The sequence below is a fragment of the Ctenopharyngodon idella genome, chromosome 3 (assembly GCF_019924925.1).
Source record: "Ctenopharyngodon idella isolate HZGC_01 chromosome 3, HZGC01, whole genome shotgun sequence".
NCBI lineage: Eukaryota > Metazoa > Chordata > Actinopteri > Cypriniformes > Xenocyprididae > Ctenopharyngodon > Ctenopharyngodon idella.
This window is the reverse complement of record NC_067222.1, coordinates 39,569,491-39,587,692: the sequence shown is the minus strand read 5'-3', so window position 1 is coordinate 39,587,692 and position 18,202 is coordinate 39,569,491. Positions and strand designations below refer to the sequence as shown.

The window sequence follows — 18,202 nt, the reverse complement described above, 5'->3', positions numbered from 1 at the left end:
AAAGTAATGTGCACTGAAAAATACTGTGTAACTATGGACATTTATTAGTCAATTGTGAAATTATGTTATCAATAATGAAGTCTGAAATAGCAGGCCGTTGTTAACTAACTGAAATGGCTATAATGCATTACATCAAAATACTTGAATTTGTCTCTGTTTACACTCCTGACCCTTACCTGACCAAACACAGTGGCCACAGAAACAATCAGTAAACAATCACTTTCAGTCCCCCTACAAAAGAGCAGCTGATGCCACAAAGAGACATAACACAAGCCTCTGACAGCAGGGTGTAAGAGCAGTCTGATCTGGCTGCTCAATGATACGCTCAAAGTCACAATGTATGACACACCACCCACAACAGGGTCTCCATCACAACCTGTCACAGAGAGAAACTTACATTGTCGAGCTGCTTGTAGGTGCCCTCCAGAGACTGTTGTGCTTTCTTGGCATCTGACAAATGCTGTACATTACAGAGAGAGAGAGAGAGAGAGATTGGAAACATGGTCATTGTGCTTTGGGCTTTCTGACATAACATCAAAATAAGGAAAAAAAAAAAAAAAAAAAAAAAGACAACCCATTTAAATTTTTAGATTTTCTTAAGAAAAATATGAGTGCTTGCTTGTACAAAACTGAAAACCATGATTCATAAGTTAAAAGTCTGCATGAAATAAAAATTCATCCCATCTATTCTCTAAATGAATCATTCACAATTAAGTCTATACCTTTTGCTCATTGTCTGTGCATACACTGTAAAAAGTAACACGCTCTAGCTACTCAATAAAATTGTGGCAACAGATTAGAAGCAATATTATTAATTAAATTCAACATATAAGAATTGAGTTAGAATGAATCAAATTAATTCCTTAGAAGTCAACCATTTAAAATGTGTAAAATTAGCAAACAACACTATAAAAACCACAAACTGTCATAAAAAGCAAAGAGTCAAACTGCCCAACTGAACGAAACACCAATCACCATAATGGTGAACAAACATTTTCAATAAAATCAACATCAACATCTAAACCTCTGTTAATTCTTGTGTTTCTCTTTCCTTCAGTGATTCTGCTTGTTATCATCAGGTGTCTTCAATGTTGGCAATAAAAAATAGAGAGTTCTTAATTCATCTTTGATGTCTGTTATTCAGATATTTAAATCTTACTTAAATTTTACTCGGTTGACATTTAAGGAATTAATTTAATATTAACTCTAACTCAATTCTATTTGTTGAATTTAATTAATAATATTGCTTGTGATCTGTTGCCAAAATTTTGCAGAGTAGATATAACGTATTACTTTTTACAGTGTACGTATTATGCCGTTTTGACCAGCTGAGAACTTGTGAAGAGCTCATAAACTGTGTAAAGGAGTTAAAACAGCGGCAGGAATCCCTCCGTCACGCACACAAACGAAGATCTGCTGAGAGGGGATGGCATTTCTGACGCCTGTACCGAACTTTGATGGGCAACGTAGCTCCTGTGACATAGCTCCTGTTCTGTCCTTTCTAGGGTCGCATCTGGTGACATCACAAAATTATCACAAAATTATGTTTTTGGTTTGTTTAGATGTCTTTGGTCCGTCTTGCATTCATATTTCAGTCAAAACTCACCAGAGTTTGTTTTGCGGACCGAGATCCATCTTTTCGGGGGTCTCAGTCCGCTTGTTTGGTGTGTACCAGGGTTCGGATGGCAGCGTTCACACCTAATCAAATGAACCGCACTAACAGAGTAATCACACCAGAGTTCCTTTTAATCTAACCGTACCGGCCAAGTGTGAACACACCCTTGTTATGCGGTTGCTAAGCTGTTTTGGGAGGTTGCTAGGGCACATACAGTTGTTTGCTTACTGGTCCATGTCAAAAGAGCCCACCCAAAAGCTTCTAATATCCTGATCCTGTATAGAACTCAGAATCCTCCTTCTACACGTCTATGTGATTTTTTCGCCCGTTATATCATCTACTAGGCAAAATTATGATCGCTTAGAAAAGAAAGAAGCACACCTCCCTCAAGCAAAGCATATTTTCCTCATAAATCAGAGGTCTTGTCATTCTTGTCTGTATCAGAAACATGTTGGGTTAAGTTTAATACTTATGGTTAGTCATTTGTTCAAATCTCTGACTCCAAGTATGAGCAATGGTGATTATGAATTTTGCCTTAGGAACCACAAACAATAAAACAGTGTTCCATAAATGCCAAGTAACAAACAAGAGGAGACAGCTGAGGTTATATGGCAAGCATCAACTTTTCTTTATGAAGATCACCAAAGCATTCCTCTAACAGTGTGGCACAAATCAAAAAGAGACTTCCTCCCCAACAGACTATAATGTTTCTTCTCAGACAAGCACAGTGTGACAAGTTCTCCACCGCATCTCCTGCATACCCACAATCCCCCTCTATGTGTCCTTCCCAGCCCTCTGTCCCACAGCATGCTTTATTTTAAGCATGGCCCAGTTTCTCCGTCTGCCTCTCGTTCTCTCACCATTTTGCGCTCCTGTTTGAGCTCCTGCAGGTACTTCGTGAGCTCGATGCAGATATTGATCATCATGTTCTCAGCGATCAGCTCCCTCTGGCCCGCATAGTCGTTCATCTCATTCAGGATGTCCAGAAAGGCCTGGTGATTGGAGAACCTAAAGAAAAGTGTTTTTAGTCATTTGCACAGCTGCACGATCAATCATTAAAAGATCTTGATTCAAACACCCAAGCGATCTTATTCCTAAATGACAACGATTTGCCTTAAAGAAAATCACACCGAAACATTCAAATCTGCGTTGGTGCTGCTGCTGACCCAGAGATAAAAGTTATCGTGTAGGTATGAAACAGCTTCACAAACAGTATTTTCAACCACACGGTATCGTTATTTCTCTGTTACAAATATTTAGATTATCACAGAAGAACTGGGATAAGAAAAAAAATTTTATAGTTCAGATAAACTATGGACGTGATCAAAACAGAGTAAATCATCTTTTGAAAGTAATTGGCGATTCAACGGTTATATCATACCATATTTATGCCACTAGGTGGCAACAAGTGACTGTTTAAAAACGTGCTGCGTTCGAAATCGCCCCCTATACCAGGGTTGGTAAGTTTTCACAACAAAACCCACCCAACTGCTACTCAAAACTAGCCCAAAACTAGCCTAATCGCGTTTCAGGCGGGGTCCCCCGGTGAAAATCGTGTTCCGGGGTTAAAATCTGCATTTTTGCACTCGAGAGGCTAAATATCATGTTATTTGGGGTCGCTTCAACTCGCAGACATGAAAAACAACCTGCGGCAATAGTGTTATAGCAGCCCAATTCCGCGAGAAAACCATGGACTTGGCAACACTGCCCTATACCCTCATTCACGATTCCCTACATTACTCCACTAATATAGTCCACTTAAAGGAGTGAATGAAAACGAGTGAATTGTGCGCCGGAAGGGCTGTTCTTGCCGTTTAATAATCATTTGAAACTTAGCAAACTGGAAGCTCCAGCAGTAATGAAAATATTTATCTTGAACTCCATGGAAACTAGCATGTATGAACCATAATTTAAAAATTTAATAATCAATTAAACAGGAATTTACGGTATACCTGTATGATATTATGCTGTAGCCACATTGGGTCAGTTTGGAAAAGCTGTGTGCACCATCTTCAGGTCAGACGCGGGAATTCAACAGGACTCTCACAGTGCATTATGGGTTTTCTCTAGCCGTTGAGTGTTATTAGTTGTACACTCATTATTGCGGTGCATTGTGGGATTGAATGAGTGCACTCAATAATGTCCACTATGATTTCGGACACCACTACAAATGACTGTCCCTTAAATAGTGTCCTATTTAAGGGTATAGGGGGCGATTTCAGACACAGCCATTGAATCATTCATTCAAGAGATTTGTTCAAAAAAGCAGATTCATCCAGTAATGAAACAAGTGAAGTATTTATAAGTGAGTCATTGAATCAATCATTCAAAAAAAATAAAAAATTGTGATTCTCAATTTATCCAGAATCATGCAGCTCTTGTTATTTGTGATAACTGCAATTTTAAAACTCATGTTCATTAATTCGGCAATTAGTCTTTCATTTCATTTTTGGGGGGATTCAAAAATCAAACTTCATTAAGGGTTGCAAGCAAATTTTACTCTGTGCATAAAAAAAAGTCAAAATGTTGTAGAGTAAAAAAACTACAAAAATGTATATTAAAGACATTTCAATGATTTTAAGATTTTACACACTTTTACAGGACTAAAACTATTTTTATTCTCGTATAATAAAAAAACAATAATATCACAGCCCACAATTCACAATCCAATCAAACCCTGATGTTTGACTTGTAAATACGCCACATTACAGAGGTTCGATGTGTTGCGAATGTTGTTTCATTACCTGTGGCTGATTTAAATGGTGCCTGATTTCCATGAGTGACTTCATTAGTTTTGCTTTCCAGAGGGAGCATACGTAAAGTCATTTACAGGTGTATGCGCTTGTTTGTTGAGCTCATGTGCTTTTGTTTTGAGTCGGCAACCGCCCCACAGGGTCCTGCTGCTCAGTCACCGTAGCAACATCAGACATAGCTCAGCGTACCACAATGAACTGATTATAGTGACAGGGGATTTGTCAGCTTTATTCTCTGATAGCACATTGTTCAGGTTGGATAGTTCACTTGTCATCACAATTGTGAGGAAAATAAGTCAATCATACAGCTTTTGAAATGTGCAAAATTACCTGCATTCCTGCTCTTCTTTGCTGCCTCGCTTAGGGCTGTATTTCTTGGTTAAATTCCTAGCAACCAGAAAAAAAAAAAGGAACTAGATCAACAACATCATAATAATGCCATTTGCAAGTGCTCAAGTTTCAAATAGCAAAAGGTTGCATAACGTGCCAAGCTGGAAATCGAAAATTGCAGAGGTCCAGGTGGCCGTGAAGCATTTGCATAGGACATTGTGTCAGAGTTTACTTCTGGGTATTTGGGCTATGTCATAGGGAAATTTTCTTTACTCATTTTTCTTACCACAACACTTTGCACTAATCAGGCAGAAAGGGAGTTTCCATATCTATTGTATAATCTATATCAGGGGTTTTCAAACTTTTTAATGACATTGAGCCCTAAACACTCTACTTGTGAGAATAATATAATATAATATAATATAATATATATTATAATATAAGGGCTGTCAAGCGATTAAAATTTTTAATCTAATTAATTACATAATGTGGCAATTAATTGATTAATTAAATTGCAAATTAATCGCACAACAAATTTGGCTGAGAATTTACCACCGAAAGATCATTTAAAGTCATTATTGTGTAAAGCATCAAATAGCTTCAGAAAGAAATATTTTATTTGATTCAACATAGAATTTATTACACAAACTTTTGGACAATGAGGTTGAGTAAATGATGACTGAATTTTTATACTTTAGGCCTCTCTTTAATGGTTTATTTTTTATTAACATGGAAATATGAAATTATTTATTATTATTACTTTTAATGAAATTAGACTCTAAATAAGAAACTAAAACTGTCAGCAGGTGGCAGTAAATGTCGAACAAGCCTTTTATGAATGGTCAATTGAATCATTGATTCCGTTCAACCGATTCGTTCAAAACGTGGATTCAGAAATGAAACGTTCAGAGACGAACAGTTCGGCTTTGCCTTTATATTTTTTCATTGGCAAAATTTAGCAAATCAGCCAATACTGTGTCTAAAATAACACAATATTAACTTCTTATTTATTGAACTGTTGTATAAAATCAGTGTCACATTTGCACTCATGTGATACTGCACTTGTTACCCGTGTGATATAGCTTAACTATATCATATGATGCAAATATGAGACAAAAACTCAGACAGAGGCATTTTTCCCCCATGTCATGAATTTTATATAAATATGAATATAGATCAGTGGGCAAAATAAGAATCTAGATAAGGTTTGTCCAAGAAGTTGCTAGATTTGTCCCTAAACTTTTGAAAAAAGTTTTAAAAGGGGCGGGGAAGTCACTAAACCTAGTGACAAAATCCCTAAATTGGCAACACTGCATCAAATTTGTCATCAATCAACTGTATGAAAAGTCAGATGACCTACATAGGTCTGGGGCAGGACAAGTGTGTTAAATGCATTAATTTTAATGCGTAATTTTTTTAATTAATTAATCTAATTAACGTGTTAAATCAACAGCCCTTAATATAATAAAAACAAGTTATAATATATTAAAAAGCATGTAAGTCAATAGGTGCCATTAAAATAAAAATAAAAAACGTATACAGGCAAAACAAAATTAAAACCCGTGGCTCCTAAGGATACATTGAGGTCTTAAGAAGCAAAACGATCGGTCTATGCAAGAAACTGAACATTATTTACAGCATTATTACCTGTAATCCACAGCCTCGGCAAACAGTCCTGAGCGAATTCACAACAATCTGGAGCGTGAGCTTCCTGTCGCATTATGACGCGTACGCAGCAGGAGCTCAAACATTGACAATCTTTGAAAAGTCAATCTTCCTGATTGAGATCACGCACGATATTGATGAACAATACAACAAACACGTCTTCTCTCTCTGTTGTAAACAAACAGCATTAGCTCACATGTGAGGTAGCTCCTGTGTATAAGTCATTATGCGACAGGAAGCTCGCAATCCAGACTGTTGTGAATTCGCTCAGGACCATTTGCCATGTCTAAATAAATGTTCAGTTTCTTGCACTGACTGAACATTTCGCTTCTTAAGACCTCAATGTATCGTCAGGAGCCCTGGGTAATAATTTTGTTCAGTCTGCATATGTTTTTTGAATCTCAAAGTGACGGTACCCATTGACTTCTATTATATGAATCACCAAGGACCACAGTTTCAGCTAAAAATCTTCTTTACTGGTCTACTGAAGAAAAAGAGTCACACACATCTTGGATGGCCTGAGGGTGAGTAAATTAACAGCAAATTTTCATTTTTGGGTGAACTATTCCCTTAATATCAAAGTTACACCAAGGGTCAAATCAAATAGAAATATTATAAGTTAAAAGTTACAACTGCATAACATAACTATTTTTTGTACGTACGTACACATACAGGTCTGGTATAAAGAATGTTTTTGCTTAGGTGGCCAAAATCTCCACCAAATAGAGAACAGTTTTGCTCAACAAGGGAAAAAAAAAAATGAGGGGGAAGACTGAAAATTATTGAACAATGAAGACTACTAGCATCCACACCAACGGAAAATAGTGTTCCGTTTATTATATTATTATATAGTCTGCACTTGCTCTAGCTCTTTAAAGCAGGATGGATTGTTATTGTTATTGGCCAAATTTTTTGTCAATGTTTTCATCATTCATCAGCAGGAAAAAAAAAAAAATTATGTACAACTACTGTTATAGTTATGTGGACTGCTATTCTTTTAAATTTAGAATGATTTTTAAAAACACATCTTTATTGTTAACGTTAGAGTTATCGTCTTTGGTGTGAACGGGCCTTTATTGCTGGAGCAGAAAATGTTAACTGTTTTGATATCATAATTAAGTCTCATTAAAGAGAAAAGCTTATCAAGTAATTTGGCATAATCATTTGATTACGATTTCTAATATTTAAAAAAAAAAACTCACATAGTTCGATCAACAAAGTCAAGTGATGCAAACAACATGGGAAAAAAAAGGAAAGAAATTTATATCATAGAGCGGACCCCTGCAGACCCACATGACCATGTATCAAAGTCAATAAAATATGCCAAGTTATTTCAGGTTGTAAAATGTCATGTGCTGCGACTGACAAAAAACAATGATTTTTATGAATTAATGTTGTTGTTACTTGGGAAAAATGTTATTACCTTTACTTGACAGTTACACCACATTACAGTCCTTCAATTTTAACTACTGAAAATGGTATAAATGTTTTTCAAAATCATGAAGCCAACATGAATACAAATTGTACATCTTTAAAGGATTTTTCATTTTCTCTATAGTCATTGGCCCATAAACCATGTCATCCTTAGTCTTGCCATCTGTCACGGTTAGTAAGGACAGAAGCTCAGACATCGAACACTGCAGCATGTTTCAGTTTCAGTTGACCAAGCACAGTTTTGTAATCCAAAGAGCTGGACTTCAAAATGAAAATAATGAAATGTGTCAAATAAGGAAGGCCATCGCAACCAAAACCAGGGTGGATTTCTTTCCTTCATTTGGAAATGAGAAGCCGAGGCAGAAGCCAATGCTAAGCTGCTTTCCACACTTTCACTCTATCCATCCACATCCCCTTAGTCATATGCTCGTCTGCTTCCACTTCCTCTCTTCTCACAGAGCGGGAGAGAGGGGAAAAAAGAGGTAGCAGTTTGAACGGTCTGGCAGAGATCAAGCGAGTGTCAAGGCCTAGTCATGAATGAGTAAGGGAGCAGGCGCGGATATGCTTATCCTCTGGGCCGAGTCCAACGCTACAGCTCTGAGGTGCCAACAAGTTCAGTTCTGCCCCAAACAAGTCATGGGACCCGAATATTTCACAATCAGCCCCAGCTCTGGATAAACATTCACAAGCATGCATACACATGTACACACTAAAACAGGCTTAATGGATAGCCTAGATATTAGGATCTCTTACCTTAGCTGCTTGGCATAAGTCTGTTCGATCTCTGTTCGCTCCTTTACAAACTTCACATATTTGTCCACCAAGTCCAAGCCAGATTGTGTGTGTTTATCGAGGATGTCATATTGGTCCTGTAATACAAAATCGAGACCAAGCTCTTAAATAATGTAAAAAAACATTTTTTTTAAAAATCCATTTGATTGTGGTGGTCTGATGTCATTCCTTATTCTTATATAGCTGTTGCACCTCCCACAATGGATACAATTTATGTTATTATAGGGAAGCATAACATGAACTGAAAATATATAAGTATTAGTCACTATACTTATAAGGAACAAGCATTAGAGAAACCATTGTCAATAGAATCATGTGCAAACATAAGAAATGTACCACTAAGCAATAAAAGTTCATAACAGTTAACTCGTCAATCAGGTAAGTATAACGGTCACAAGACACACAGTCTTATGAATAATTATGAGACACAATGTGTCATTGATGACCTGCACTCTTAGAAAAAAAAAAAAAAGCTTGAATAGATTTCTATATAGAACCCTAGGGCTCTTGACTCAATTTTAAGCCAAAAAGGTTCTATATAAGGAAAAATGTCTTATATGATTGCACAATACTTTCATGTTTAATAGGTTATTTACATTTTATCTAGTGATAAAGTATGTTTAATGTTTAATTCATAAAAGTAAATAAAACTAAATAAATCAAAACTAAATCCCATGATGGGATCCCATAAAAAGGTTCTAGCCTATATACACTGAAAAAGTGCAGGGTTAAAAACAACCCAAGTTGAGTTGAAAATGGACAAACCCAGCAAATTGGGTTGTTTTTAACCCAGCGGTTGGGTTAAATATTTGTCCAACCTGCTGGGTAGTTATTTTTAGCCCAACTATTGTTTAAAAATGACTACATATTAATAAATGTTAATTTCCAACATACATTGGGTTCATTTTAAGCAAGCAATACAGTCACTTTTAAACAATAGTTGAGTTAAATAAAGCTACCCAGCAGATTGGGCAAACATTTAACCCAACCGCTGGGTTAAAGGTGCAATATGTAATATTTTTGCAGTAAAATATCCAAAAACCACTGGGTGTTATATATTTTGTTCAGTTGAGTACTTACAATATCCCAAATGTATCTAACTATTTGTAAATCGTGAGAAAATTGCAATTTTAACCAAGGCTCCGGGACGTGTGAGGAGTCGCCTTTCAATTGCGTCATACCCGTGTTACCCTCGGTTTCCGGTTTTATTTTGTAAAAACCATGGAAACATCAAAGACACTTTAATATATTACGTGTTTTAATAGGCAAGGAAACAACTGTTTGGTTGCGTTTATAGACAGAACTAATTGTGGTTATAGCTCAACACATTTAGTCTTATTGTTTAAATCTAATTTTCTTGATTTTTTTTTTGCGAGTACCATGCTTTACCACGCCTCAGAGAAAAACACTATTTTGTGAAGTAGCTAACATAGCATAATCAGATGCAGCTTTATTTTTAGTAACAGTAATACAGCATTTTCTCCATCATACAATACGTTTTAAAATTAATTCCATGCCATTTATCAACACAAGCCATCCAGCATTTAATATAATATTCTAAAATCGATCTAACTTACTGCAGTGTGCAACAAGAGTCTCACAGCAGCCACTGAGCGAACGCACAGAGTAACGTTATAACATCATTTTCAACACTCTTAAATGTATCTAATATGATAAACAGATCTGCGTTACCTCATACTCATGACCGGAAAAGCGGCAGCGGCGCCGGCGACTGCGGCATAATGAAAGTTCCGCTGCTCATGAGGCGTGTGTTGCGCAATCGCTCCAGCGGCCTCATTCAGCTCCAACAACACTCAGTCCTGCTCTTCATACTACAGTTAATAATCACATCCATGAACATGATTTCTTCCTGAGTCCTATCCTGACTGTTTCCACCGGCTGTGATGTGAAGACCACATGTCCCAAGATTCCGCGCTCAAACTTGCCATCATCAAGCTAGGCCTTTGTTTTGAACAGGCCTCTAGCGACCTCTAGCGGACATAAATATTACATATTGCACCTTTAAAACAACCCAAAATCACTGGGTTTGTCCATTTTCAACCCAACTTGGGTTGTTTTTAACCCAGCATTTGTATGAAGCGTCTGACAGAACCTTTTAAGGTTCTATATAGAACCTTTTCTTCTAAGAGTGTGAAAGAAAAATTGTGTAACAAATCCACAATTAACCTTTTTTCCCTAAAATTAAAATTAGCTGATGCTGTCATCATCTTCTATGATCAGCAAAGCAAACATCTCTGTTAACATCTCAGAAAATGTAGTTTAGCATTTCATGACTCTTTAAAAAGTGACTGCCAAAAAAAAAAAAAAAACACTCCGGAGATGTTGAAACAGTGCAAAACAGCTAATATGGAACAGAAAATGCTAGAATATGGGCCAACAACAGAGAGTGGAAGTATTAAGGATGAATCAGAAATTTTAGCTTTGTGGTTCATAACGTCTCGCTGAACTTTTTTAAAAGCAACATCAAGACTTTAGGTTTAACTTCTTATGAATTTATAAGGGGAAGTTTCTCACCATTTGTAATGTTTTTCCTTCCCTAGTTGCTATAAATCCTGCAGAAATGAATTTTTAAAGGTACAAATGTATATTACATGTATAGTCCCTCATCTAATATGAGCCAGTAAAAGCTGCATGCATAATAATTGTAAAATTATTATTATTATTATTATTATTATTATTATTATTACACACTACAGCTTTAGGCAATCTTGTCTAAATGCATGTAGTCATGAAGATGGAAAGGTGCTTCATAAGTTTTACTAATTCCAAACACTGGTCAGAGCTCCATATGACATATTTAGAGCAGAAAGCCTGCATCAGATTTTGTAAAGTCTCCTAACTGGAATCAATCAAACTAAAGTGAGAGCAAGTAAAAATGCAAGTGAAAAAGGGGAAGAGCATGAGAGAGTATGACAGCCTCATTTCTGCAGAAACTTAATGTGCAAAAACTGCATTCACTATAGAAAGCTGTTTTTGTAGGCCAACCCGGAAGTTAGCATCACGTTGGTTCCCTCGACAAAATCCAAAGAGGATTTTTCCATTGGCTTTTGGATTATTACAAAAAGCTTATTATTCTTATATGTTTTGTTCATCATGATAATCTTCACAAATTAACACAACTTTTTATTCATTTTGAAGCGAAAATACAATCGGCAGAAGTTAGCTAAAGCTAAACGTAGGCTATAAATGAACTATACCACACAGAGGACATCCCAGAGATTCCTCGCCTCTTCGCAACCCTTGACCTTATAACATTATCTGTTGGAGGCAGAGGGTTCCTCAGGGCTTTAAGCTCATCCTGCCACAAGTGATTGAGCAGACAGGACACAGGAAGTGGAAGTCTTCTCCACTTCCTGCTGTATTTCAGCCGTGCTCAACAAAAATATGAATATTATGTGCTATTTCCTACAGCACGCACAAAGCAAAACAAAAACAGACCTAGGGACTAATTTGTCAAACATTTGCCAGCATTTTCCAAAGAAATAAAACATTTGAAACTGCCTGGTTTTGGCTGTATTTTTCCCTTTTCCCAGTTCCTTATTTGGTGGGGCACTCTGTTACATTTCAAGTACGGGCCTGACCATTTGAGAGTGATGATAACTTGAAACGTCCCCCACCCCCTCAGTGCTACCTCCATCGGGCTGGATGGAGATATGTGTTTTGAAGTGGGAAGGAGGGAGGTGCCTTTGGGATGACATTCCTAACAAGCCAAGCCATGTCCTGACTCCACCTCCTCCTCCTCTCTCCTCAAAATGGAATCCATTAATATAGAACAAGAGAAGAATTCCCTACCCCCTCACAACCCACTCACTCGCAAATATAGAGCGCTTTTCAACTTCATTCAAAACAAAGCCTTGTGAGGCAGTTGTTTGTGTCACAAGCTAAGCTTCTGTTAGTTTGCATCTTTTTAAGACAACAACAAATATTTGAAATATAAAAAGAAAAAAAAAAATTCACAAAAAAAAAAAAGTTATTACCCCCAAATCAAAAGAAAAAGCAGGAAATTATTTTAGTACCCATTAGGCCTATGTTTTTTTGCATAGTGACATTATTCTTCTTTACAATTATACTTATCACTTATCCCATTATCGTAACGTGAAAAATAATCGCATTGTCATTACTGTAAATAAGGTACTTAAAGGGTTAGTTCACCCAAAAATGAAAATTCAGTCATTAATTACTCACCCTCATGTCGTTCCACACCCGTAAGGACCTTCGTTCATCTTCGGAACACAAATTAAGATATTTTTGATCAAATCCGGTGGCTCAGAGAGGCCTGCATTGACAGCAAGATAATGAACACTTTCAATGCTCAGAAAGCTACTAAAGACATATTTAAAACAGTTCATGTGACTACAGTGGTTCAACCTTAATATTATGAAGTGACGAGAATACTTTTTGTGTGCCATAAAAACAAAATAACGACTTTATTCAACAATATCTAGTGATGGCCGATTTCAAAACACTGCTTCATGAAGCTTCAAAGCTTTACGAATCTTTTGTTTCGAATCAGTGGTTTGGAGCGTGAATCAAACTGCCAAAGTCACGTGATTTCAGTAAACGAGGCTTTGTTACGTCACAAGCGTTTTGAAATGTTTCAAAAATTTAATGGTTCATTAAATTTTTTGGCAGTTTGATACACGCTCCGAACAACTGATTCGAAACAAAAGATTCATAAAGCTTCGAAGCTTTGTGAAGCAGTGTTTTGAAATCGCCCATCACTAGATATTGTTGAATAAAGTCGTTACTTTGTTTTTTTGCCGGACAAAAGGTATTCTTGTCGCTTCATAACATTAAGGTTGAACCACTGTAGTCACATGAACTGTTTTAAATATGTTTTTAGTAGCTTTCTGGGCATATGAAAGTGTTCTTGCTGTCAATGGAGGCCTCACTGAGCCATCGGATTTTATCAAAAATATCATAATTTGTGTTCCGAAGATGAACGAAGGTTCTTACGGGTGTGGAACGACATGAGGGTGAGTAATTAATGACTGAATTTTCATTTTTGGGTGAACTAACCCTTTAAGTACCTTATTTACAGTAATGACAATGCGATTATTTTTCACGTTACGATAATGGGATAAGTGATAAGTATAATTGTAAAGAAGAATAAGGTATAACTTGAGCATTTCTTGATAGTTTCAATGAAATACACCAGCAGAAAACACGCTAAAGGATTTGTTCACCCCAAAATTTAAATTCTGTCATCATTTACTCACCCTTACATCGTTTCCAAGACTTTTGGTAATCATTGGAAACAAAATAAAGTTATTTTTAATACTTTTTCATCACTTTTGTCTGTCTTTTGAAAATCTAAGTATACAGTAATCAACATTTTTGAAATTTAAAAATACATAAAAAATTTTTCAATGGATGGACAAAAATTATGAGAATATATTAAAAGTTTATTTTTTGTCCTGAAGAAGAGTGAAAGTTTGCTGCTCCAGTATTTGTAGATTATAATTTTTCAATGGTATACTGGAAAATAATGATAAGCATTTCATAAGCTTTAAAAACACTTAATATATGCAAAGAGTCAGTATTTACAGTGTTGACCCTGCGATAGCCTGCGATTCGCTCTGGCAATCTGGATATCAGCTTCTGGGCCAAATCCTGACTGAAGGTGATCCATTCTTGTCTTATTAATGCTCGGAGTTGATCAAAATTTGCGTGCTTCTGCTTGTCCACTCGCCTTTTGAGGATTGACCACAGGTCAAAATTTCAGTGTTATGATCTCCAAGCCACTTAATTATCACTCTTGCTTTGTGACATGGTGCTCCATCATGCAGGAAAATGCCAAATTTGAAAGAGCCCAATCCCTTGGATGAAATCAGCCCCATACATGGATGGTCTCAGGATGCTTCACTGTTGGCACGACACAGGACTCATAGTAGAGTTCAACTTCTCCGCACAATCAATTTTCAGATGTCCCAAACACTCTGAAAGAAAGTTCATCAGAGAATATAACTCTGCTATCCAGTCCTTGTACTTCCTGCTGAATTTCAGTCTGTTCTTGATGTTTTTCTTGGAGAGAAGTGGCTTCTTTGCTGCCTTTCTTGACACCAGGCCGTTGTCCAAAGTCTTGGCCTCACTTTGCGTACAGATGCATCACACCCACATTCTTCTGATATTTAGCAGATCAGCACTGGTGGTGACGTGATTCTCTAGACGACAACTCAGGAGGAGATGGTCTTGGCACTTACTAGACACTCAGGGACAGGGTTGCCAGGTTTTCACAACAAAACCCGCCCAATTGCTACTCAAAACTAGTTTCATGGGGGTCCCACAGTAAAAATCGTATTCCGGGGGGTAAAATCTGCATTTTAGTGGGGTTCCCCTGGTAAAATTCACATTCCAGGGGCTAAATATCATGTTATTTGGGATCGCTTAAATCCGTGGACATGAAAAAGTAGCCCAATTCCGCAAGAAAACTGCGGTCTTGGCAACACTGCTCTAAGATGTCCTGAAGCCTTCTTCAGTGCAGTTGAACCTCTCTCCTTAAAGTTCTTGATGATTTAGTTAATGGTTCTTTCAGGTGTGATATTCTTTGCAGCAATTTTCTTGCATGTGAGGCTATTTTAATGCAAAGAGATGATCGTTGCATGTCTTTCTTTGGAGGTAACCATTGCTAACACAAGAACACTATGATTGGAAGCACTTATCTCCTTTTATAACAATCAGTCTGCTCTTATAATCCAATCAGAATGATAGTGATTTCATCTGACTAGTGCTCGTTCATACTTTCTCATGTGCTGATGATAAGTGAAATGATGTTAGCTGGTCATTTTGTGCCAGGGCCAAAAAAATAAATTAAAAAAAAACATGAAATTTGGTTGCAATAAAGTTACATTTTTTAGTATATTAAGCTTTTTGCAATTATTTAAAGTGCATCTGATCACTTTGCACAATAATCTAGAAACAATGTGAGCCAACACCACAACAACTGAAGCAGCAAACTTAGCGAAAAACAAAAATTTATGTCACTGCCAATACTTTTAGCTGTAGCTAATGCACTGAAACAACTCCCCTAGATTTGAATCAGCGGCGGCTTCAATCAAACTTCACACCAGCTGCTATCATCACAATCTTTAAACCAACAGAGATCCCCTCAGCAAACATCCATTAAATCTATGAAAACAGTCCTGGCCACAATTTACAACAGGGTTCCTCTTATCTGTAGCACTGTATTCAGCCCATTCGTGACCCCTCCCCTTGTACTTTTCTGCCATCATTAACTCCTCCTCCCCATAGTTCAAAGTCATTCTCCAAGCCTGAGCAAGAGAGTAGCAGTCTACAGCCTCCATGAGACAAGAGTCCACAGCGAAGCGATGCTGTCCTTCATCATGCTCTAATGACTTAATAAGGAGCCTGCTGTGCGGAATTTCTCAAGACATGCCGAAAGAATTCAAACGAACACTAAAATCAACAAAAAAAAAAAATCAGCCACAACTCCCATCGGTAAACATCTGAAATCTTGAGATGCCAAAAATAGCTAGTGGCTTAACAGCAATGGAGTGTACAGATGCCATCGTGTAGCCATGGGAATGGTACTTAATGACTAACCCGACCAAAACCAATTAGGTTAGACATTGCTAAGAGTGACGGTAAACCAAAGCCAGACTTATGAGAACCAATGCATGCCCTTCCCACCTGGACCGCCTCAAGCCTCTACAACCGAGAAACAAGTCCACACGAACCCCAACTCTCACTTCTGCCTACTACAAAGCTGAAACTACTGTAATTTCCCTGGTTGCCTGTAGCATTCCCTTAAAAAGAAAAACACAAAAGGGAAACTTTCTAGTGAAGCAGACCACAAAATAAACAGCAACGTGAAGTGATGTGTTTTTATAAAATTAGGGCAAAACTAATTAGGCTGGTGCAGTAGAAGATGGAAAGGGGACAGCGGACAGAGGCCTAAGGGGAGCAACAACAACGAGGTCAAACAATCTCCACCCACTTCAGCGCAACGCTCCATTTGCACACTGCATGCATGTGGAAAGGTCTGTGTAAAATCTGTCTCCAGTCAAAAGAGGTGGGAACCTCTGTGCAGATGGGACATTATGTGATGGAGGTTCGGGAAATGGGGGATTCTAGAAACAGGCAGGATGAAACACAGCTGATGATGATGCAATCAGAAACAAGCACTGACTAACCTAATTCTACCTTTGTGAAAGTGCTTTGGGTGACAAAACTGGTACGTAGTTGTGTTTTAGAACAAAAAAGTTTCAAGAAAACGCAATTGGTGTCACTAAATAAAGATCATCAGCTCTTGAGCTCCTCTTTGTCAGGTGAAAGATAGCTAGGGACTGCTTATTAAACTCCTCCAAATGATGAACAGAAAACATTAAAACAACTGGAAATTATGAATGACAAACAAGCAGCTAGCAATTCCCATTAGCAACAGAGTATTGAGCCTGTTTGGGCAGCTAAACAAAGCCAAAACACCTTTACAAACAGCCTGAGACTAAAAGAAAACATTAGCAAACACAAAATAGTGGCATTAATGGTTAAAGTTGTTGATTAGCTATAGTTCACATATGTCATGTTGAATAAACAACATCTCCCAAAATAAATAATAAAAAAAAAAATAGCTAATAACAGACAGACATACATACATAGTTCAATATTGAAGAGAGTGTAGACGGTGACTGGGCCGCCTCTCATAATATGAAGGTAACGGCGATACTGTTGTTGTTGTTGTTGTTGTGATTCTGCTCAACTTCGTGTTATATTCACATTAAACGTGGCAATTCATCGATTTAAATGATGCCAGCTGAGAAGTTCGAAAATTTAAGGTCACAAATCTATTTCACAATCTGCCAAATAGTCTTTTTACGCATTTATTCTCTTCAAGTTTGCCGTACCAATTGTCATAAATCACGTTTACGCCCTGTTGAGAAGTTCATTGATGCCGTTGAATATGACTCGGACTTTCCAAAACAGAAAAGTGAAATTTAAAACAGAGTTTATCCTCCGAACTTACCCAAAGCTCAGTGCCCCAGTCCATGTTCAGCTTCTCCTACCACTTAACTCTATTAGGCTGAAAAGTTATCCCAACTTACAAGAGTAACAGATGTTCAAAATAGGATCAAAGAAAGCGATTCATTTCTTTTCCCACATTCACGCGCAACACAGATCAAATCGATACGGTTCTCCAGCGCGAGCTACTTTGCGGTGGCACAAATACTTTTCGTTGCAGAGCAAGAGAAGGATCAACTGGATTTCATTGCCGCGTCACTCCCAGATCCTAATTCTTAAAGGAGCCGCCGGATCCAGTTTCCAGCTCGAAGTGAGAGAACTTCAACAGATGGGAAGGACATGACCTTTATTAAATCATTAACAATGCTCTTGAAAACATACGTCTTGAAAGCATTTTCCATTCATTTTATTAATCAGTAAAAAATTAAAAGGAAAAAAAAAACATTTTGCTGTTCTATACAGTATATTTTGTAAGTTGTTATTATACAGTGGTCAGTAAGGTAACTATTTTGGATCTATGAAGCCAGAAATACATATAAATATTCCTCTACAACAATTAATACTTTGGACTTTCTAAATTAATAACCTAAAGCCCAATAATAAATAAATAAAC

General features: G+C 37.2%; 1 protein-coding gene across 3 annotated transcripts in view; it reads right to left on the bottom strand.

Moving 5' to 3' along the window:
• trip10a (thyroid hormone receptor interactor 10a) overlaps positions 1-17,865 on the bottom strand; it is a 35,199-nt gene extending 17,334 nt beyond the window's left edge. For 2 of the 3 annotated variants that reach the window (XM_051889798.1, XM_051889799.1), the window contains exons 1-5: positions 17,594-17,865; positions 8,551-8,666; positions 4,699-4,755; positions 2,476-2,623; positions 398-460 (exon numbers count right to left, since the gene is read on the bottom strand). In XM_051889798.1, the coding sequence (XP_051745758.1) occupies positions 398-460; positions 2,476-2,623; positions 4,699-4,755; positions 8,551-8,666; positions 17,594-17,617 (408 nt within the window). In that variant the 5' untranslated portion in view covers positions 17,618-17,865. The remainder of the gene's footprint in view (positions 1-397; positions 461-2,475; positions 2,624-4,698; positions 4,756-8,550; positions 8,667-17,593) is intronic. The other variant, XM_051889800.1, reaches the window with a different exon arrangement.
• Positions 17,866-18,202: the final 337 nt, after the last annotated feature.